The following is a 23,488-nucleotide window of genomic DNA, read 5'->3' on the forward strand; positions in this document are numbered from 1 at the left end:
TATGTATGTGTTTTAATATAGCCCTTATTTTTTGTGAGAGAGAGAATTGGTGTGCCAGGGCCTCCAGCCACTGCAATTGAACTCAAGATACATGTACCACCTTGTGTGCAAGTGCAACCTTGCATATGCATCATCTTGTGCATCTGGCCTACTGGGGACCTGGGGAGTTGAATATGGGTCCTTAGGCTTTACAGGCAAGCCCCTTAGCCACTAAGCAATCTCACCAGCCCCATAGTCTTTATTTTTGAGAATGAAATAACAATGAACAGCCAGACCCTTCCATTACATGTCTTTTGTTGTTATTTTAAGCTTGAATATTATGCTACTTCTTAAATTAAGTGGGTCACTATTTTAGTAGTAAATTATTTTAAGGACAGAAGTTAAAGACAAGCTCCCCAAACTCTATACTTCCCAAAGGAAGCTGAAGCATGGTCACATGCACTCTTCACCCTGGGTCATTTCACTCCAGAGCCACAACATTATTTCAGCTTTTGCAGTCACCTCTATGTTAAAAGAATAAGGGATTCCATTGTACACAGTAAGAAAGCCTACTCTAATTGAATTTTATATTAAATTTTACATTAAATAGAAAAAGAAACATTTTTCCTGTAGTGTAGCTTAATTATGCTTTTTTTGCTACCCTCCATGTTCAAGTATAAAATAAATAAGTTCAGAGTCTTGTTTCATAGGAACAACAAAATTAAATATATAATAAAAATTTATATCTGGGCTGGAGAGATGGCTTAGCAGTTAAGCGCTTGCCTGTGAAGCCTAAGGACCCCAGTTCGAGGCTCAGTTCCCCAGGTCCCACGTTAGCCAGATGCACAAGGGGGCGCACGCGTCTGGAGTTCGTTTGCAGAGGCTGGAAGCCCTGGCGCGCCCATTCTCTCTCTCTCTCCCTCTGTCTTTCTCTCTGTGTGTGCTGCTCTCAAACAAATAAATAAATAATTAAAAAAAATTTATATCTAGTATTGATTACGCAGAAATGTGCAACATTTACAACAATTAAGCATGAGAATATTAACAGTACTATCCTTGGTACTCTTTACATTTTTTATAATTGAGCCATATAAAATTAACTTATCTGCATATTAAGTCTGTTGATAACTAATACTAGAATAAAGCGTTACCACATTTATTTAAACTAGGTCTCCATGCTTTCATGTCTTTGACAGTTGACTTAAATTCAGGTCATCAACTTCAGGTTTTCATCTTTCAGTCTGCAAAGTGCTTATTTAGTGTTTCATTGTCAAGGTAGAAGCCTATTTCACTCCTTACAACTGACAAAAGACCTCTGAGTTGATACAGTCACCTCCTAAGTAAACAAGGTTTTCAAGGCAGAAATGCTTTTGAAATTGCTACTCAGAGACCACAGATAAGCTTACTATAGAAAGTTCATTATAATTTACAAGCAGAAAAAAAATGAAACAAGCAAATGAACGGTCTTCTTAGGATATTAGCAGTTTGATAGTTTATTACCTTCCATGCTATTCCTCAGAAACAGGGAAACCGATAACAATAAGGATTAGTATTTCATAAATGAAAATTAAAGATATTATTACTAATGATAGTACTTTAGGAAATAAAATAGTGGACAAAATGAAAAAAAAACAGCTTTAAAAGTGTTTGTAGTTCTCAGATACATTGTGGTAAATAGGCTTGACCAAAATAAGATCAGATCATGTTCTTGCCATGTTTTTCAAAGTTAGATTTTATTTTTTGGTGTGTGTGTTTGATGTGTGTGCACATGTTCATGGGAGCACAGGCATGTGTGTGCCATGGCGTATGTTTGGAGGCCACAGGACAACTTTGGGTCCTGGTCTTTACCCTCCACCTCGTCTGAGGCAGGGCCTCTCATTGTTTACTACCTCAGACACTTGTGCTACAGTGTCTAGCTTTCTGTGGCTTCTGAGGATCTGAACGTATATACTCATCACTTGTTCAGCAGCTCGTTATCCACTGAGCCATCTTCCTAATACTCACCATTTAAACTTCATGTAAAATAAAGATGCTACAAAAATTTGTTGCAGGGCTGGAGAGATGGCTTAGCGGTTAGCGCTTGCCTGTGAAGCCTAAGGACCCCGGTTCGAGGCTCGGTTCCCCAGGTCCCACGTTAGCCAGATGCACAAGGGGGCGCACGTGTCTGGAGTTCGTTTGCAGAGGCTGGAAGCCCTGGCGCGCCCATTCTCTCTCTCTCCCTCTATCTGTCTTTCTCTCTGTGTCTGTCGCTCTCAAATAAATTAAAAAAAAAAAATTGTTGCAGAGAATTCAACATGGAGCCCATACATTTATATTAGGTGTTTATCTTTCAACACATCCTGTGATTCTTGTGCACAGTAAAGGCTAAAACTGTGTGATTCTTATACTTAATGGAGTTAGGACTCTAATTTTTAAAGTTATTGAAAATTTCAAAAGAGAATTTGCTTATTTGAGTTATTTCTATTGGTATTTCTTATGCTGGGAATGAAAATATTTTTTAAAAGTTATCTTAAGAACACAATGTTATTAAAATAGCCTAATTATGATAATCATATTTTATTAAACATAACCCTTTGGGAAAATTGCATTGTCAAGCCACATGGTAGCAGTCCTGTGGTACCAGTGCTTTGGAAGCTTAAGCAGCATGACAGCCTTGAGTTCAAGGCTAGCCTGGGCTTTGGAATGCTGTTCTTTTACATTTCTGTCAATCTCTGTAACTTAGTTCCTGACGTTAAGGGGCAGATGGGCTATTACAAATGTTTCTGCATTCCATCTGCAGGGATAGGCTATTTTGGTTGGAGTATGGAAAAGTCTGGCAATTTATTTTTTCAAAGGTGAATTTTAATCACCTTTTCAAATAATGGTGGATGTTCCTCTTTGACATTCTACCAAAACAATTTCATTTGCAAATGGAATCTGAAATCTTATCAGTAATCGTTTCTTACTGTTACTCTGAAATCTGCTGGTCTGTGATGAACTTGGATCAGTACTGTTATGATTCTCTTACATCAGGTGCATTGGTCATTTGGAAAATACTGACTGGTTCAGTGAGTTGCATAGTTTTTACAAACATTGACACATTCAAAGAATATTTTTATTTATTAACAAGCAGAGAGAGAATGGATGTGCCAGGGCCTCTTGTCACTGCAAATGAACTCCACTCACTTGCACCACTTTGTGCATGTGGCTTGATGTGGGGAAATCCACTGACCGGTCGTCTTTGCAAGCAAGCACTATTTTCTTTTTTTGTTTGTTTCTTTTGTTTTTAATCTAGGTAGGGTCTCACTCTCTAGTCCAGGCTGATCTGAAACTTACTATATAGTCTCAGGTTGGCCTTGAACTCATAGCAGTACACCTACCTCTGCTCCCAAGTGCTGGGATTAAAGGCATGTGCTACCACACCCAGCCTGCAAGCAAGCACTTTTAACTGCTGAGCCATCTCCCTACCCAGCCAGACATGTTTTTATATGGTTATGATGATGATGATGATAATAAAACAAAAACAAATTTGTTAATATTACCATTAATCTCATCAAGACTGTTAAGTTGTAGACTGTCAAGTTCAGAAAATCAAATACAAATTTTCCAGAATTATAATATTTACTAGAAAGTTTGTATTTTTATCACTGATTTCTTGTTTCCATTTAGGTAGAAAGCTCACTTTATTTATGTTCTAGAACAGAGTTTCTTTTTGTTGTTGTTGTTTTCAAGGTAGTCTTACTCTAGCCCAGGCTGACCTGGAATTCACTATGTAGTCTCAGGGTGGCCTCGAACTCAGAGTGATCCTTCTACCTCTGTGTCCCAAATACTGGGATTAAAGGTGTGTGCCACCATGCCCGGCTAGAACAGAGCTTTTTTTTTTTTTTCCCACAATTTTTATTAACATTTTCCATGATTATAAAAAATATCCCATGGCAATACCCTCCCTGCCCCCCACACTTTCCCCTTTGAAATTCCATTCTCCATCATATTACCTCCCCATCTCAATCATTGTACTTACATATATACAATACCAACCTATTAAGAACAGAGCTTCTTAAAATCCACTCACAACCCCTTTCTACCTGCCAAATTTTCACACAACTGTATATATCTAAGTATATAAAATAGGTGTACAGATCAAACATACACTGATAATAAGTCATAAAAAATCTTTTAAAATATTTTATTTATTTGAGAGAGAGAGAGAGAGAGAGAGAGAGAGAGAGAGAGAATGTGTATGCAGGGGCCTCTAGCCCTTGCAAACAAACTCCAGATGCATGTACCACCTTGTTCATCCAGCTTTACATGGTTATTGAGGAATTGAACTTGGGTCCTTTGGCTTTGCCAGCAAGCACCTTAGCCACTAAGCCTTCCTTCCAGCCCAAGAAAAAAGTTAAAAACAACTCTTTGGTATATGTATAATTTTACCATTTAATAAAGACAGCAAATTTGCATATTAATGAAGTGGACACGGCTATTTATTTTAACATAAAGAATTTTTGCTAAATATTTGATATTGAAGGACATAACATATCTACCATTTTTCAGAGTTAATTGGTATTTTGATTTCATAAACATCAATACTGAGAATGCCACCTTGTGTAAATACATAGTACATATTTAGGGCCATTTTAGAAATTTTTTGGAAGTTTTTTCCTAATCCAAAGCCAAAATTCACTTGTGATTATTTTATGAAACTCAAGTCAACAACCCAAACAACAATTTCAAAATTAGACATTTTAACAGTACAACCTAAAGATATACAATTTTGGTACTTACACAGTAAGGAATAACAGCAGGAAAATATGAGAAGTCTTTGTTCTCAGTAATTAAGCCATTTTGCTTCTGAAAAACAGAAAACTTTATCTGCACAGTAAAATCACTGCGCCGTCGTCTCTGGCCTGAGCCAAGGCAATTCAGGCAGTGTCTGTTGGTGTTGGGGGTGTAACGTCTCGTGCAGTGCAGTGTGCACGTCAAGTACACAGGGACAGCACATAGGCAAGTGCTGTCAGAAACACCTCAGGTTCCCTGCATGCTACTGTTCATTAAGAGCAGTATTTCTTGGGCTAGAGAGATGTGTCCGTGGTCTGAGGTACCTGTTTGCAAAGCCAGATAACCTGGGTTCAGTTCCTCTATACCCACGGAAAGCCAGATGCGCAAAGTAGCGCATGTGTCTGGAATTCATTTACGGTGCCAGGAGGCCCTGGCATGCCCACACTCAGTCTCTCTCTGTCTGCCTCTTTCTCAGTTTTTCTTTCTGTTTCAAATAAATAGACAAAAATAAAAATAAAAATCAGTATCATTATATGTTATATATATAATACAATACATTAAACTCTATTCTTAATGTCTCAGAGACCTGATTCTTTTCAAAATGAAAAATAGCTATGTTGCTAAGATACCTAGTTATCCCCAACTTTCTCTCTGACATGTTTTCAGTTGATTCTTGTGCATCCATTTTGGTTGTTGAGGACTTGCAGTTTCCCACTACTTAGTACATTTTTCCCATGAAACATTCAATTGATGACATGTTTAGTATTTTGACAATGAAAAATGTAATAAAAGCATCCACTTAAAAAAAAAAAAGCTTTCTGTAGCTAATTTTACAGGAGATATTTTAGGCAAGTTGTTTTAAATATAAATCCTCCTTTTACTATATTGTTATGACATTTATTTGAAAATGATTAAAGTATTTTCATCTTGGAATAGGTTTGTTAATAGAAGGAAAAGTGATCAGAGTTGGACCTACACTTACTAATGATAGATAGTGCCCAAATCCTCTTTACTACCAATATTGTCTTACAACTTGTTCTTGTAGAGCTTTTATTCATTGAGGAATTTTTGTGTAACTTTATGTAATACTTGTTATGTAAATATAAATCACAATGAGCAACAATCTTTAAAAATTAAATCTACACTTTAAAATTTTAAGCATCCTTCTTAACTCAGGTGGCACGTGTTCTCAGCTTCAAAAATGTTTTCAGTTCAGTGTCTCCTTCAGTCAGCCATGTTGCTAAGATACCTATGTTATCACAGATTTCCTAACATGTTTTCAGTTCATTGTTTTGCATCCATTTTGGCTGTCAAATGAGGAAACAGTGTTCAAAATGTCTTTTTTCCCTTTACCTCTGACCAGCCGTAACATCTTACTAACATAGTTTCAAGATAGAAATGCAAGCATTTTTTAAAAATTAAATCATTCTGACAGTATAAGGACAGGAGGCTGGACTTATTCTCTGTCAGCATTTATTTATACCTACCTTTTCTACACATCACATTTAAGTGGTAAGAGCCATGTCAGTCTGACCAACATTGCTGACATGACCATTGTCTCATCTCTGCAAGCCTGGCACACTTGCTGCATGTTGGGTCCTTAGGCACTTGGCTGCATTCTGCATATCTTGCATGCACACCTCTTATCCTCTCAGCACACCTGTGAGGGGTGGGTGCTCTCGTCATGCCAGTCTGACAGAAAACAAAGCTGATTTACCTCAGATCCCTGTTGCGAGTCCCTTACCTGAGAACTAGGTGACTTCTTGGTTGAGCTTTGATTCTTTCACAGATTATCTTGACTCAGCCACTTAATTAGAGATGCACTAAATTTTGCTTAAAATTTCTCTAAAAATAGTTTCTATACTGTATGGAAAAGAGATTCACTAGATTTAGGAGGGGACCTTATAAACTGCAGCTCCCTGTCTGCATTATTTCTGATAAAGACTCTATGAAGTGTTGACATACTCCCCTGTGTTCAGGCCTTGAGAAGCTTTTGAAGACACATTATCTGCTAAGACTTATCCCAATCATAATTTATTCATGAAAGTTGTATTTCATTTGTTAATATATGGTTCTTGTAAAATATCATGTGGTCCTATTCTCTGGTATTCACCAATAAAACATACAACCAGTGAAGCACTTGTTGAGTAAAAATTATTTATGAGCACTTAGTATTGTGCATATATGCTTGGAGTATTTCACTGTTCTCACTGAATGAATTCATGGAGTTGATAAAGTATAATTTCTCAAGCCACACCTTCACTATCCAAAAATACTTATTTAGTGTTACCTTCTTTTAAAATAAAAATGCAGGCAGAGAAATGGTTTAGCGGTTAAGGCGTTTGCTAACAAAGCCAAAGAACCTAGGTTTGGATCCCCAGGACCCACATAAGTCAGATGCTCAAGGTGGTTCAAGCATCTGGAGTTCGTTTGCAGTGGCTGGAGGCCCTGGCATGCCCACTATCTATCTGCTTCTTTTGCTCTTTCTTTCTCTCTCAAATAAATAAGTAAATAAAATAAAAACACATCTTAATGATGTAATTTTTGCATTTGCTAGTCTGGAATCTCTATTGTGAAATTTAAGATTTAGTTGTTTATACATGCAAATGGAATGGCTTTCCATCTTGTAAATTGCATGTTTGTTTGGTGGATTGAAATGGAAAGTTTACCCATTTCTGTTTTGAGTTGTTTTGAATCAGGGTCTCACTATCTAGCCTAGGCTGACCTGGAACTCAATCTGTAAATGTACACAGAGAAGGTATATTACTCAGTCAGAAGTCTCCTTCAAGCTCAGATAGACACCTGATAAAGACTGTGTCTGTGGCTAAGTACAATCAGCGTGTCACCTTGCCTACCACAGGCTGAATCATGAGCAAGACATTGAAAGTGCCAAAAGTTAATTGTCAGGGCTGCTTTAGTTTGGAAGAGTGTCCTCCAAAGACCTGTGTGCTAAAAGCCTGGTCCATAGCCATGGTACTATTAGAAGATCATGGAACCTTTTGTTCAGAGATGGAGCTAATGGAACCTGGGTCATAAGATATGTGTCCTTGATGAGGGTATCGTAACCTCAGCCCTTTTCTGTGAGTCTCTTTGCTTCCTGTTTGTCATGTGGTGAATTGGTTTCCTCTGCCCACTCTCCTACCATGGTACCACCTCACACCCATGACAACAGAACCAAGCACCCATGGGCTGAAGCCTTTGAAACAGTGTGCCAAAATAACCCTTTCCCCCCTGTTAAGTTGATTCATGGGCATTTTGTCACTGTTACAGAAAGCTCAGTAACACACTAACCATGTTGTAAATATGTTGTATCAGTTGTCAGACTTAGAACTGACTAAGGATGGTCATTCTCAGCTGTGACTATGTCTGTTAAGAACTGTGTGACCCCCTGGACCATATATAGGGTTGTTCACTGACATCACTCACTGGGTGATCATGCCCCAGATCACAGTGGAGAGAGGCTAGGGTGTGAAACCAGGACATGTGTTTCCACTATGGCTACTTTGACTTTTCTGTCCTAAATGCCCTAATGTAGTGAGTTTCCTTTTTCAAAAGTAGAAATGTGAGAAGAGAATGAAATAGTGTATGTGAAAAACTATTTGTAGGTCTAAGTAATGTGTGACTGCTGCTGATTGATGCAGCGGTAATGATCAGTCTGCAGTTTACTGTGTCTACATTAGCAGAAAAATACAATCATTATTATAAAACAGAGCTAGGATGGGATTATTACACCCTTTTTGGTGTGTGTGTATGTGTGAGAGAGAGAGTATTCCTGCTTGCCATAGCACATATGTGGAGGTCAGAGGACAGCTTCTGTCAGTCTTCATAGTCTACTTTGTTTGAGGTAGTCTCTCTCATTTTTCCTTCTGTTGCCAGGGAATCTAACCCTGAAGCTTCTGGAAAATTCTCCTGACTCTGCCTCCCTTCTTGCCATAGGTGTGCTGGGATTACAAATGCCTATGACAGCATCTGGCATTTATATCGGTTCTGGGGATCCAAACTCAGTACTCACATGTTTTGCTAGCATTTCATCCACTGATCCATCTGAGCAGCCACACAGGTTACTGCTTGATATACAGCATGGTCATAGAATCAGACTTAGGGGAGAAGAGTTTTTCTAAAGCTACATTTAGATACTCAGGCCTGTTCTGAAACTAGATAAGTAAGCCCAAAGACAAATCCACCTGTCTTCCTACAGCATCCGTTTTGCATAGTTGTAATTAAAACCTGTTGTATTAAGCAAGCATGAATACTACTCCAGGAGTAGTATTCATCTCTGTTCACTGGCTGTTGCTGGTCTTACTTGGCCAGATAACCTTAAATAGCATTTGGCCTTGGCAATCTTGGCTCTTCATTTGCTCTGTTAAGCTATTTCTCTTTAACATATCCTTTGTGGAGGAGGAGATCAGCAGAGTAGGTGCCTCTAGATACATTGAAGTGTCACTGAAAGAAGTTAAATCAGGCTTTAATCTTTTCTTCTTTCTCACAGAAATCAAGGTAACACTTGGTCTGTGTGTGTCTGTTTTCTTAACATAATGATCACTTTCTGGCCTTATCCAAATGCCTTACATCCTGTTAAGATATTGAGTTCCATTTGAGACACAGCATGTAAAAAAGAGACTCCAATCACTGTCTGTGCCATTAAGGAAAGCATCCAAATTAGGTATTCCTAAAATTTCCTTCATGAAATAACATATTAAGGAAAGGATATAAAAAGTTTGTTTTAAGGGCTGGAGAGAGAGCTCCACAGTTAAGGTGCTTGCCTGTAAAGTCTAATGATCCAAGTTTGATTCCCCAGTGCCCACATGAAGCCAGATACACAAGGTAGTACCTGCATATGGAGTTCATTTCCAGCAACTGGAGGCCCTAGTACACATATTTTGTCTTTCTTTCTCTGCTTGCAAATAATTATTTTTTTTAAGTTTTAGAAAGCCCCCAAAGCAAGTTACTGTTATTTTAAAAACACCATTGTCTGATATTAAGTATACAGCTCAATAGAGACATTGAAAAGTGGATGTCTATGGCAAGGTGGACGTAACACATTTGTGAATTATGTTCCTGATGATTCTTCCTTCTTGCCTAATTGTTGGAGGAATTGTTTTACCTCCAGCCTGATATTAGTATTTCAAGTTTATAAAAGTTTTTCACAAGTATGTTTGAACTTAACAAATCTCCTAATTTATACCATAAATCAACATTCATCATGATTGAATAGATGTTTGAAATATTTAAGATATTTTAAATATTCAAAATGAATGTTTAAGTAAGTTACATCTGGAATATTCTAATCAAACTATTTTTATATATACGGAAAACAAGCTTTTATAATTTAAGTATAGATATGTCTGTAAAATGTCTTTTTTAAAATAAGCACGTGACTTGGGTTTTAGCTCATCTAAGCAACAAGTCAGTGAAAGGATGAGAAAAAGTGAAAATAGAGGATTTAGTTTACATGCTGATACACTAGTTTCTCTCTGCTCCCCCCTTCCCTCCTTCCCTCCTTTCTTCCTTCCCCTAATTAAATATTTTAGCCAGGCATGGTGGCACACACCTTTAATCCCAACACTCAGGAGACAGAGGTAGGAAGATCACTGTGTGTTCAAGGCTACCCTGAGACTACATAGTAAATTCCAGGTCAGCCTGGGCTAGAGTGAAACCCTGCATTAGGGGTATGTGTGTATATATAACATACATACACATGTATACGAATATGTGGTGGTTTGAATAGATGGCCCCCAATATATTCAGTTCTTTATTGTTTGTAGTTTGAATCTGCTGTCTACTTGGCTGGAGGCAATGTCACTTCGGGATCTTAAGATGTGGTGGTGGGTTTCCATTTCAATCTAAAGATATGCAAAGTGTGCCTAGCTGGAGTTCCTGAAGTGTGCGGTGGTTTTTGACCTTTAGGCTTGTGCTTCTCTTTCTGTCTGCTTGGGTCTGTGAAGGCAGGCCAGCTTCTTCTGCCATTATGGAACTTCCCCTGGATCTGTAAGCTTCAATAAATCCCTTCCTCCATAACTGTGCCTGGTCTGGAAGTTCATCTCAGCGAACCTGAAGCGGTCTGATACAGTATATATGAAGTCCGAAAACCCTCTTCATGGTATCATCCTGAGTTTACTTTTTAGTTGTGTTTTATAGACATATCTTAACAACTAAAAAGTCTCCTTAAGAGGGTAAAAATATGTATAATTCAGGAGTCTTGCACAGGGTTTAAGGGCCCAAATTTTGAAGTGTTGGGCTTCTCTAACTTGACCATCTCTGTTGTTATAGAACAGTAATAGTACTTAAAAAGTCATTTAGGTAAAAGGTATCAAAGATCTGGTCAGAATGAAAAGTTAGAATGCAGTGACATATTTCTCCTGAAATATGACCAAGGTTCACTTGGCAGTGAGCTTAGAGAGGAGATTCCTGTAGTGTCTCTTTTCAGCTTTTCATTAGGAAGAGACTTGTGGCTGTGATCATCACTACACAACTTTCACTGCCAGTACCCACATACTATGGAGAGTTAGATTGTTATATATATTAACCTGCAGTTCAGAATTCAGGATAAGGACAGCATCTTCCATTCATTATTCATCTCCCCCAAACACTTATCAATATATTAGGGTTACAGACCACCAGTTTCCAAGAACTATCATAGGAATTAGCTTTTTGTTCACCTAATATACCCGAGGAGGTAGGAGAGGAAGAAAAGGAGGGAGATGGCAAGCCTGAGGACCAGAGTTCAGTTCCCCAGAACCCATGTAAAAAGCTGGGTGTAGTGGTATTTGTTGTAACCCAGCACTGAGGAAGCAGGGACAGAAGGATCTTCAGGGACTGCTGGCTAGCTAGTCCATCTGATTCCGTGAGCTTCAGGGTCACTAAGAGACCCTGTCTCAAAAGAAAGGTGAAGAGCAATTGAGGAAGACACTGTGTTGGCCTCTGGCTTCCACGCTCATGTGAATACCTACACACAAAAGTGTGCTTACCTGCATATAAATACACGCACACACTACAGACAGATAGACAGAGACAGATTAGATAGATACTCTAAAAGTTAGAAATGGCTTATAAAGTGAGAAAATCTCACTAAATGACCACTTGTAAATCTGGAGGATTCAACTTTATTTAAATATATAGTTCTCCTAACCCATGCTACTTATTCTTATCCTATTTTTACCAATTTCCTAGTGAGCTTTTGTTCCCAGGGTGAAGGTGCTATCAAAATACATGTTGGACCACCATTTTTTGATCACTGTGTTGCATTATATCTGTTATAGACTAAGTAACTATTATTTTGATTCAGCTGTCAGTCTCCTGAGCTTGAAAGTAATACCAATTTCCCCTTGAGAAACAGACAGATCCCTTTGTGCTAATGAAAGTTAAGTATCTGAGCCTGCTAGATTAAGTACTGGGTACTGGGGATCTTTCTAAAGGGCATTATACATTTGCTGAAGGTGCCTAATGAAGACCCTTTCGTATAGCCAGCTGGCCATCCTCACATGCATGTGTTTCCAATGAGTATTAGCCTTCCTATTCCCAATTGACTATCTGTTTAAAATATAAAGAAGGCCATAAAGCTCATTTATTCTGGATAGAACTTAGATTTTTTTTTTTTTTTCCTGAGGGAGGGTCTCACTCTAGCTCAGGCGGAGCTGGAATTCACTATGTAGTCTCAGGGTAGCCTCAAACTCATGGTGATCCTCCTACCTCTGCCTCCCGAGTGCTGCGATTAAAGGCGTACACTACCATACCCAGCTAGAACTTAGAAAATGTAAGCGACTTGGTGAACTAAGTGGTTTGGTTTAGAAACCTGTGCCACTCCTTCTCCCCTCCCTGGATATGGTGGTGTGCACGCAGAGTAGAAACGATCCCTCAGAACTGCACTTGGAGGCTTATCTTATTTCTGTTGTTTGGAATAATAAAGATTTCTTTGGCTGTGCTTTTGTTTGCATTATATTTTCTGATCTCTTAAATTTGAACAATAAATAGGGAGCATATTAGAGTAGACAATATTTGGCAGTGGTCATGTTAACATCATGTATTTTAAATTTAGTTTACATGAAATGAATGCACTGATATGCCTTATAAGTTTAGGTGGCTGTTATGTAGATTTCAGATAGATATTCTCTTAATGCCAGAGCAGTAATGAAGACCCAGTTAGAAATTATAATGTGACTCTGCAGTGACATAAAAATTTAGAGCCACAACAGAATGTAAGAGTTTCTTGTGCAGCATAAAACTTTATTTATCCCAACATAATGAGGAATTTAAAAGTTCTAAAATTGAGGTTTCTAATGTTTGGCTTAATCCATTTGGAAAGTTTGATTAAGTGTTGAATCTGATGGAAACTATAAATTCAGTTGTAACAGTACTAAAATGCTTAATGATCTGTGAGGTACTAGAATATAAATGATCTAGGAATTTATTCTAGTGATAACTGTTCAGACCTGCATGTTAACAACACATAATATGAGAGGCAAGGTAGTAAAAGAAATAAAATTAAAGTCATGGAAACTGGACTCTAGCCCTGTTTGTACCTCTTCCTAGTTATATGGCATTCAGCAAGGTGCTTCCAAACTTGTTCCTTCATCTGTAAAGTGACAGTTGTCACATGGACCTGAATGATATCATGCATGTAAAGCATTTACTAGTACAGTGCTCGACTGCTGACAGTTAATTAACAGAAGCTGACACGTTGTTGGTTGGTACCTTGGAATATATTCCACTCTTGACTTTAACAGAGAAAAATTAGACTACAAATGATGAGTCAGGGGATGAAGGTATAAATAATATAAATATAGTGGAGTGAATTGGATTTTCTTGAATCCACAAATTTTCATGTTACATCTTGTTATAGGAAGAGAAAGGCTGTTGTTCATACTTCTGTAAAAAGAGTAAACCTAGCTTTGCTGCTTCTTCAAGCTGCAGGATGTGCCCACTAGGACATTTGGTGTGAGGTGCCTTAGGAGGGAGCTCGAGCAGCATTGTGCTGATGGATCTGTGGTGTGGCCAGGGTGTTCAAGAAGCTAGCCCTTTGTGTTGTCTTGAGGCTCCCACTGCAAGCAGATACTGATACTCAGGTTTATTCCTTTGCTCAAAGTTTTGGTTCTCTATTTAAAATCAGACACTGTGGGAAAGGAAGAGTAACCAGTCATTTGTACTCTAGCGTGAGAAAGTTGTTAAGACTCTTTCTCCTGTAAACAGAGAGTTGGGTGGGATGACTCAGAATTTGATCATAGAGCTTCTCAAGCTTAAAATTTCCAGGTCAGGCTAAGGTTAAAAAAAAAAGGTATAAAATTATGATATTTCAGTGTGTCCAGAAGGTTACATGGTTTAGGACAGTGGCCTATGGTTTTAATTCATGCCATAGACATTTATTTATTAATCCTGAGCTTGGAAATATAGATCCTTGGCTATAAGGAAAAGAAGGGAAACTTTTCATTTAATGATGAGTTGTTATGCCAGAAAGAATGCAGAATTTTTCCTATATACTATCTGATTTAGTTATTTTTTTGAAAAAAAACTAGGTATTAAATATTTTTACTTATTTGGAAGCAGATTGAGGGGAAAGCAGGTAGAGAGAAAGAATGAATAAGCACATCAGGGCTTCTTGCCACTGCAAAAGAACTCCAAACGCATGTGCCATTTTGTGCATCTGGCTTTACATGGGTATTGTGGAATCGAATTGGGCCTGGCAGGGTTTGTAAGCAAGCATCTTTAACTGCTGATCTATTTCCCCAACACATATGATTTAGTTCTTAATAATTTTACTTAGAAACATTTTAATGAATTGTGTAGATAAGAAAATGAAGGCAAATAAATTGTTGACTTAACCAAGAACAGTCCACAGCCAGTAAATGGAGGATTTAAAGTCAATAGCATTAGACTGACAAGTCTGCTCCCTAACAAATACTGAGTATCTCCTTTCCTGTGCACTTTCCATCCTCCTCCTAATTTTGCATCCTCCACTAGCATTCTTGTCATCATGTTCCTTTGAAAAATTAAGTTAGAGCTGGAGTGTGGGCGATAGAGGCTCTAACACAAATGAAGGACAAGTTTCTAGCATGCTTTATGGTCTGGACAAAGGCTTCTTCAACTTCTTTCATTCACATCTCCTTTCCACCCAAGACAATTTTACATTTTCATCTTTGAAACTGAAGGAAAAAAACAGATGATCCATCTAGAATAGAATCAAGGAAACAGTCTGTCAGTCTCCATAGCTCCTCCTGTTTTCTCACCTGAGGAGATATACCATAGCTCTTCAGAGCTCAGCTCTGCCTCTTTTAGTGCGCAACTTTGGGAATTTAACTTCCATGGACTTCATCAGTCCTCTCAAGGGTGGAATGAGGTTAACATATGTATGCCTTACAAGGTTCATCTATAGCTTTCATGAGATTATGTAAGTAGAATGCTCAGCAGAGTGTCTGGAACATAATTTATTTGGTATAAATAATAGCTATAATAGTCTATGGCTGTGATCTGAGATAAAAATGGCTATACACAGACTGGAGAAATGGCTCAGTGGTTAAAGGCCCTTGCTTGCAAAGTCTGATGGCCCCAGGTTCAATTCCCCAATACCCATATAAAGCCAGATACACGTAGTAGAGCATGATGTCTGAAGGGCTTTTTTTTTTTTTTTTTTTTGCAGTGGCAGGAAGCCCTGGCATGCCCATTCTCTCTCCCTCTCTCTCTCTCTCTCTCTCTCTCTCTCTCTCTCTCTCTCTCTCTCTCTCTCTGTCTAATTAATAGATAAAATATTTTAAAAGAATTACTAGATCCAATAAGCATAAGTCACATACATTTATCTAGAACATTGATAGTGGTTAGAATGAAAGAGCTTGCCATTCTTACGGCGCACAAGTTAGTCCCCACACTAATGCAGAAGTACAGTTGCTGCCACATTGGCCAAACCCTTGCCTGATTGGTAATACCTGACGCCTTTGTCACCCTAAGCTACTGTTTTCTGTCTTTGCCCAAATTGTAATTAATCTAGCATGCCTTTATCAGTAGAAAAATTAAGCAAGAGTACAACTCTGCTGACTCTACAATAAGCTTTATCTCTTAGTGATAAAATGTTCGCCTTACCTGACCGTAGCTTTTCTGGGCAAGTCTACTATGATTATGTTTGTGCTTAGTTGAAGACTGGTTAGTACAGCTGAAACTCAGGCTTTTCTAAAGCATGGGTCCTGGGCCAGAATACTCACAAAACAAAGTGTTACTTGGGTTCCATCTATGATTGTTGGTGCCACATTATTGAAAAAAAAATACTGTTAAACTCACCCTCAGTCTCTTTTTCTGCCTGCTGAACATTAGATGAGCATCCCTTTAGGCTGGGCACTTCCAAGGAGTCAGTTGGTTTCAATCATCACATGACACACTAGGTGAAAAGTAATATAGGTTAGGCAAGGGAACTTTATTCCTATATTTTCTCTTGAAATGATTCAATTTTATGTCTCATATTAATCATCTTAGGCTATAAATTTGTGAAACTTAACCTGTGAAGATGTGCTAATGTCTGCTTTTTAAATTTATTTTATGTTTATTTTAGAGAGAGAGAGAGAGAATTGGTATGCCAGGGCCTCAGCCACTGCAGTGGAACTCCAAACACTTGCACCACCTAGTGGGCATGAGCAGCTTTGGCCTTGCCTCACTTTTGTGCAACTGGCTAATGTGGGATCTGGCTTGTCAAACATGGGTCCTTAGGCTTCACAGGCAAGCACTTTAAGTGCCAAGCCATCTCTCCAGCCCTTAATGTCTGCTTTTATTTGCTTGTAGTTTTTAAAAATGTTTATTTATTTATTTATTTGAGAGAGAGAGAGAGAAGAAGAGGCAGAAAGAAAGAGAGAATGGGCGCACCAGCACCTTGAGCCAATGTAAACAAACTCCAGACACATGCATCTCCCTGTGCATCTGCCTTACGTGGGTCCTGGGGAATCAAACTGGCGTCCTTAGGCTTTGCAGGCAAATGCCTTAACCACTAAGCCATTTCCCCAACCCCTGCTTATAAATGTTTTTAAGAGAATAAAAGAGGAGTGGCACAGTATGTTCAGCAGATAATTTGATTAGTGAGGACCTGGGTTCAATCCCTAGGACAGCAAAAAAAGAAAAAAGAAAAGACAATGACAATGGACTAAGTGAAATAAAAAGAGGTTGGGGTGTCCAGGATATCAAAAGACTTCATTGTATCCAATGTCTAACATAGTATGAGGGCCATTCATGTCCTAACTATAAATGAGAATATTCACTGAACTCATACTACTTAATAGATTGTTTATACTAGTAAGTTGATTAAATTCATGTGTTTTTGTTTATTTTTTGGTGCTGGAGCTCAAACCTAGGGCCTTGCACATGCCATGCACTTACTCTGCCACTAAGCTATACCTTCCCCAGTCTCCAATTCATTTAAGTACAGTTTCGGAATAACAGTAGAATCATCAGAGATTAAAATTAATCATGTAGCATGAGAAAACAGATGGGAGATGATTCAAGGACCAAATGGGAAAACTTAAACCTGTCGTAGCCCCTTAGTGAAATTGTAGATATTTCCCCCAAGTGGAGCTAGGTTTGAATCTCCTCCTTGCTTCCCCCTTTCTACAGCAGCAAACAAGCACCCAGGGTCTGGTAAGCAGTCACACTACACCTGGGTGTGAGGCTGAGGAACTGCTCCTGCCTGCCTGCTGTGCCTCAGGAGCTGATTAAAAATAGTGAGGTTTAAAAACTTTTATGCATTAAGTGTAGATCCACAGCAAAACTGTACATAGTGGAAACAACATGACCACTCAAGGGTATTAATTAATCATGTTATCATAGTTTTGTTCTGTGTGAAAATAATATGATGCTTAGTTAAACTTCTGGGTTTTTGGGTTGTTTCTGTTTTTTGGTGGTTTTTTTTTTTTTTTTGTCGTCAAAATACCAGTTTTGTTTATTGCTAATGGCATTTGGCTTTAGTTAACTAACCTTCATCCACAATGCACAAAGGAGGAGGCTGTATACATACCTCAGAGGTAGAGCTCACCTAGCTTCATGTACAAAGAAAGATACCAGTCACCCTTTTACAATTTACCTGGCAGTGGTGGCTTAGGGAAAATAAAAACCGGGTGCTGTAAGTTAATTTCCTCTGCTTCTAATGCATGACTCATTCATTGCTCATTATCTTCCCACTGTTTTTTTATTCTTTCTTCTTCTTCTTTCCTTGAGCCAGCAAGAAAAATCTTACATGAGAGGAGGGAGAAACCGAGTGAGTTGAGGAACACAGGACTTAAATACTGTTACTTGATTTTCATTGGCTGTCTCCTCTCTCACTGTGGCCAGTCTGGTCCCGCCTCCCCTGGCAAATCCCTCCCTTCCCCCACCCTCCCCAGAGCTGGTTCACTGGGTGGCTTGCTAGAAACTGACTGCAGGGAGTATGTAGGCATCTTTCATTCAGAATGGACATTAATGTACTGAAGGAAGAAGAAAGCTTTTAGCAATGTGTCATTTGTCAGAATTGCCTAGCTTTTTAAAAGGGTTCCTAAAGAGAGATGCTGAAGGTTTTGTATGCTAGCTGACTGCTTTTCTGTTCAGCCTCTTAAGTTTTCAGAAGCTTAAATATAGAACCCTTAAAAAAAAAAAAAAAAAGGAAGAAAGAAGCATTTGGTTTGCGTGGCTAGCCGGCCTCCTGAAGAAGAGAAGTGCTTCATCACCCTCACGCCTCCCGAGCCGTGCGTGCGCGGCCGGCTCTGTTGGTTAGGTGCTGTGCTGTGCTGCCTGCAGAATGCTTGGGTGCTAGCTGCCTGCCTAGAGTTCATCGGCAGACACAGACAGATACAGGGTTCTGTCTTTCCTCTGAATTCCAAAATGCCATCCAAAGAGTCATGGTCGGGGAGGAAAACTAATAGAGCTGCAGTTCACAAATCAAAGCAAGAGGGCCGGCAGCAAGATTTCCTGATAGCAGCCTTGGGAATGAAACTGGGATCTCAAAAGTCATCTGTGACAATCTGGCAACCTCTGAAACTCTTTGCTTATTCGCAGTTGACATCACTTGTTAGAAGAGCAACTCTGAAAGAAAATGAGCAAATTCCAAAGTATGAAAAGGTTCACAATTTCAAGGTAAGAATATTATTTCTAGTCTTTTTGTAAGAAATGCTCAATACTTAAAATACACAATATTAAAGGAATATCTTCTGATGTCTTTGTAAAACTAGAATGACTTGACTAAAATGGTCTTCCTATTGAAAGAATGGAGGTGATTTTGTTTAAGGAGTAGCTGAATAGAGCTAACAGAATGCCAGTCTCATTCTCTTCAGTGCTGTGCAGAATATTCTGTGTAATCAATGTGTACACAGTGGTAAGTCTTGGCTCATATTGAAAGGTCTTTAATTATTATTTTTATTTGTCATGTAATATGTCTAAATACTTTTGTTGACAATTTCAGAGAGGATTAGGTCTTATCTGTCTGGTTGTGGTAAAAAGGCTGTGGTGTAGGAGGCATGTGCAGTTACATCTGGATAGACAGATGGTCTTCATTTCCTATAGTTTCTGTCTTTTCTCCTCCATTAATGAACTGACTGTGATGAAAGGAGGATAGCTGTCCTGGGACCATAGAAGCTGCTGACTCTGACTGCTTCTCCTCACTTCTCAGTATCAGCCTTCACCTTGTGTGTGTGTGTGTGTGTGTAACTATTGTTTTACTGTATATTACCTACTGTACCTGAATCTTCTTCCTTCCAGATATGTGTATTAATGCAAGCTGTGTGTAGATCTTGACTGTACTGGTAGCATGGTGCATAGCCTTGAAGTTGTGCCCCTTGCATCCTAATTCAGAGAGTGTTCAACATGAAGTGCATAAGGAGACCCAGTTACTCTTAATAATCAGGTGAACTGGCGCTTCTTTAATAACTTCCACATAGTTAAAAGTTGTCTAAGATGTGAACATACCCAGTTTAGAAAGAACGTTGCTAAGGTTGGTGCTGGAAAGGGACTGCCTGGTTTCAAAGGGTGTTAGAGCTAGAAATCTCATTCTCTATCTAATTATTCAGTTTATTCAGCACATGGAGTGCAGTGAGCTCTCTGCTAGGTGACTTCATTCCAAACTTGCATATCATCCTGATTTCTAACATGAGCATTTATTTTACTCAAATGGTAAAAAACATGCCCCTAGTGCATTCTGCATATTCTATAGTGAGGAATATAGACCACATCTCATTTGGGGATTAAAGATAAGAACATTATCTTTCAACCAATATTTTTGCTTTAAATTAGTGAAATTGAGGCACTTCTATAGTTTAATAGCGAACAGAAATCATCTATATATCTAATATTAACCACATTATTCATTTATAAACTCCAACAATACCTGCAGGTTACTAGGCCTGTTTCTTGCATGATAAATAACCTGTTCTTACAGGATTTTTACCAGGAAAATGCCTCCAAAGTCCTTTGCACATACACAGTTATGTACATGTTAGGTCACAAAAATGGCTATGTAAGTTCCTAAGCAAGAATCATATACACACCCTAGAAATGGCTGAGACTTTAGTGTTTCTCCAGAGAGGTACTGTTGGGTTTATTTAGCAGAAACAGTCCTATTATGAGAGCCATTTTTGTGCTAAATCAAGTTCATTGTACATGTTTTTTTTTCTCAATATTGTTTGAAAGCATGTAGCCTATTGAAGGATTTTCTTTAACAAGCATATTCCTCCCCCACCAGGTTATATTCTCTAGATATTTATCAATTTTAATTTAACATATGGCTATAATAAATAAATTATATACAGTGTGAAAGTACTATGGGATTGTGAATTAGCTTGTTATCTAGACTGCTGTAAAGGTCCTTTTCCCCAGAGCTAAGAATTGAACCCAGAGCCTTGCACGTGCTACGCAAGTCCTCTACCAGTGAGCTATACCCCAGTCACAACATCCTTGTTTTTTGTTTGCTTGCTGTGTTTTAAGCACATAAAAGGTCCAAGACTTCTTTCTTTTGTGGAGCTAAAGATGAAATCTAGCTAGGGCTTACTCTAAAAAGTATGCTCAGCAGAGCTTATGTGAGATAGTAAGTTGAGTTATATATTTTCAGAGTTGCCAATAAGGTCGAAAGTTTGAAAATTTGCTGCTTCCCATTAAAATAACTCTGCTATTTAAAAAATGCATCTGTGGGGTAACATTTAGAAGGGGGAAAGAAAGGGGGAGTTCTTGTTCTTGACTTCCGAGAACATCCCCAAAAGAATTCCAGTGCCTGGCAGGAGCACTCGTCTCCCACACTCATGCTTACTGGGAGGTCACTGCTTGCCATGCCTCTGTCCACTGAGAGGCCTAGTGTGAGAAAGCCTGGCGTGTGTGCCTGGTGTCGACCCGTCATGGGGCCTGCCAGCAGCCTCTGTGTCGTCACGTGTGCTCTGTCTGGCCGCAGGCCCACTCTCCAAACCCTCCTTTCAGTGTGCTTTCCCTGTGCTCCTTGAACTGCCTTGCTGCGTAATGCTGCTCTGTGGTGGGCACAGCAGTCAGGTCTTATTTGGGGGTAAATTTAAGAGTTCTGTACACCTTTGGTGAAAACACTGGCTAAGGAAGAGCCAAACGGAACAGCACCTGGACCTCAGTGATCTGGGCTTTTTATTTGTTGTTGTTGTTGTTGTTGTTGTAACTGAAAAGGAAGACTTCCCATTTTGCTGTTATGTAACATCTCATTCTATCTTCTTCCCTCCCTCTCTCTCCTTCCCTCTTGCTGTTATTTATAAAAAGGTTGGTGATATCTTAGTGGGGGGGGGGGGCTATCCTTTTAGAGATAAATGTACCACATCCTTTAAAAACTATCATAAACTAACAAAATTAATTTGAGTAAAATTTCAAAAAAAAAGAAGAAGAAGAAAGGATTTGGGGTGTGTTGACCACAAAGAAATGATAAATGTTTGAAGAGACATGTTTTCCCTGATTTGAGCATTAGACTTGTATGGCATTATCACATGGTAGCATTGATACATAAATACTATACATAATTATTGAGTATCCATATGGTCTTTGCATATCTGTATACACTGTTTAATTGACACCAAAAGTACACATTATTTTACTCATAGGCCTCTTTTTTAAAGAATTACTTTATCCTAAAACTACACATACAGAAAACAAAACAAAAAGAAAAACACAAGTCCCCACCTCACTCAGTAATTACATCCCCATTCTAAGCCCTGGGCAGAATGATCTAAAAGCTAGCCTTTACCCTCAGAAGCTAGCGTATCTGTGCCAACTGGGAATGACTGTCTAATCTCTCTCAACCTCTTTCAACCTTTGTGAAGTTGAATTTCTGTTACATATAGGTATATGTGGCCATTACTATTATTACCATAAATTGTCCCTGATTGAATATTTTTTTATTTAGACCAAGAACTGTATATATGCATAAAAGTAACTGAGCCCTGAGATTCCTGCCCAGCATCAGAGGTGGTGACACACTGGAGCATGTGGAATGATGCCTGGGCTGAGGAAGGCTCTCGCTCCGCCCCAGGCAGAGTGGGCCTTATATAAGAGTAGTTGAGTTTTTCACGAAATACGGTGAAATCCTCTTCATCTCTTTTACTTCCTCCAAGTTGAACTATGAAATGTTTCATTTGGTTATTTGCCTGAAAATCAAGATTAGATACAATATTATAGTAATAAGAGAAGACTGGCTTCAGAGGCAAGTTACTTAAAAGACAACATTAACAATTATAGGGCTGGAGTATATATAACTCAGTGTTAGGCAAGAGTACTTGCCCTGTGCACTGGGAAAAAAGCATAACAAATAGATACTTTAAAATATGAATTTAGTTCTTTCTTTTAAGGTGGTCTTGGAGTGGTAAAAGGTTGGTTTTAGTCTGAGGTACTAACTACTAGATTTAATGTTGCCAAGATAATATACAAGCAGTGAATCCTAAAATATGAATTGATAATTTAGATTTAAGAACACTAAAACATGAGCTTTATTTAATGAGGTTACTGATTCAGGACTGCTGGCCACCAAGCAGGCAGGCAGGCTGACTGACTACAGACAGATGTTCACAGTAACGATACTTCTGCTAAAAGTAATTTTTCCTTTTCCTCCAAGAACATAGGCAGACCCAGGCCTTTCAGCCTTTCATTTGAGAAAAAAGTACAAAGTAAGCCAGCAAAAGTAGGTTTTGTTTCTTTCACAGCAGTTGAAAGTCCTATTCAAGGGCTGTGCCTACTCGCTCCTTTGTGCTTTTTCCCCAGCCATCACAGCACTCTCCCCATCTTCTGTTCTTTCCTTTTGTTCCATATCCAGTTAAAATGCCTGTAGTTAGTCCATGTTTCAGAAGTGCTTGTTGAATGACTAAGTGAGTACACCGTATGGCATAGTGGATGGGCTATTTTGAAGCCAAGTCTCATGCTAGCAGAAAATTTCCATACAAAACATATCCTTTTAATGGCCTGAAGATCATTATTGTTACATTTTTATCTCTATGTAAATGTTTAAAATCAAATGAAAACTAAGATGGTATCTTGTTACCTTAATATTTAATATTTGCCCTGGTTTTTTCATTTATATTTAGAGACAGGGTCTCACTCTATAGTCCAGGCTGGCCTCACATTCCAGATCCTCCTGTCTCAGCCTCCATAGTGCTGGGATTATAGGCATGAGCCACCACCCTTGGCTCCTGTGCTCACTGTACATGCTCATGAATATGAGGGTTGTGTTGAATTAACAGTTATATAAAAACAGTTAATTGCAGTATGACAAAGTGAGGAGGACATCTAAAGTGATTTATTGAGCTTGTGCAGTGATGTTACTTGACCTTCA

General features: G+C 38.7%; 1 protein-coding gene across 4 annotated transcripts in view; it reads left to right on the forward strand.

Moving 5' to 3' along the window:
- The window catches only part of Chn1 (chimerin 1), a 206,388-nt gene that overhangs the window by 140,448 nt on the left and 42,452 nt on the right, over positions 1 to 23,488 (forward strand). For 3 of the 4 annotated variants that reach the window (XM_045147786.1, XM_045147788.1, XM_045147789.1), the window contains one exon: positions 18,727 to 18,804. The exons of the other annotated variant lie outside the window; for it this stretch is intronic. In XM_045147786.1, coding sequence (XP_045003721.1) covers positions 18,727 to 18,804 — 78 coding nt within the window. The remainder of the gene's footprint in view (positions 1 to 18,726; positions 18,805 to 23,488) is intronic. 4 annotated transcript variants of the gene reach the window in all.

This window comes from Jaculus jaculus, chromosome 4 (genome assembly GCF_020740685.1).
Source record: "Jaculus jaculus isolate mJacJac1 chromosome 4, mJacJac1.mat.Y.cur, whole genome shotgun sequence".
Taxonomy (NCBI): domain Eukaryota; kingdom Metazoa; phylum Chordata; class Mammalia; order Rodentia; family Dipodidae; genus Jaculus; species Jaculus jaculus.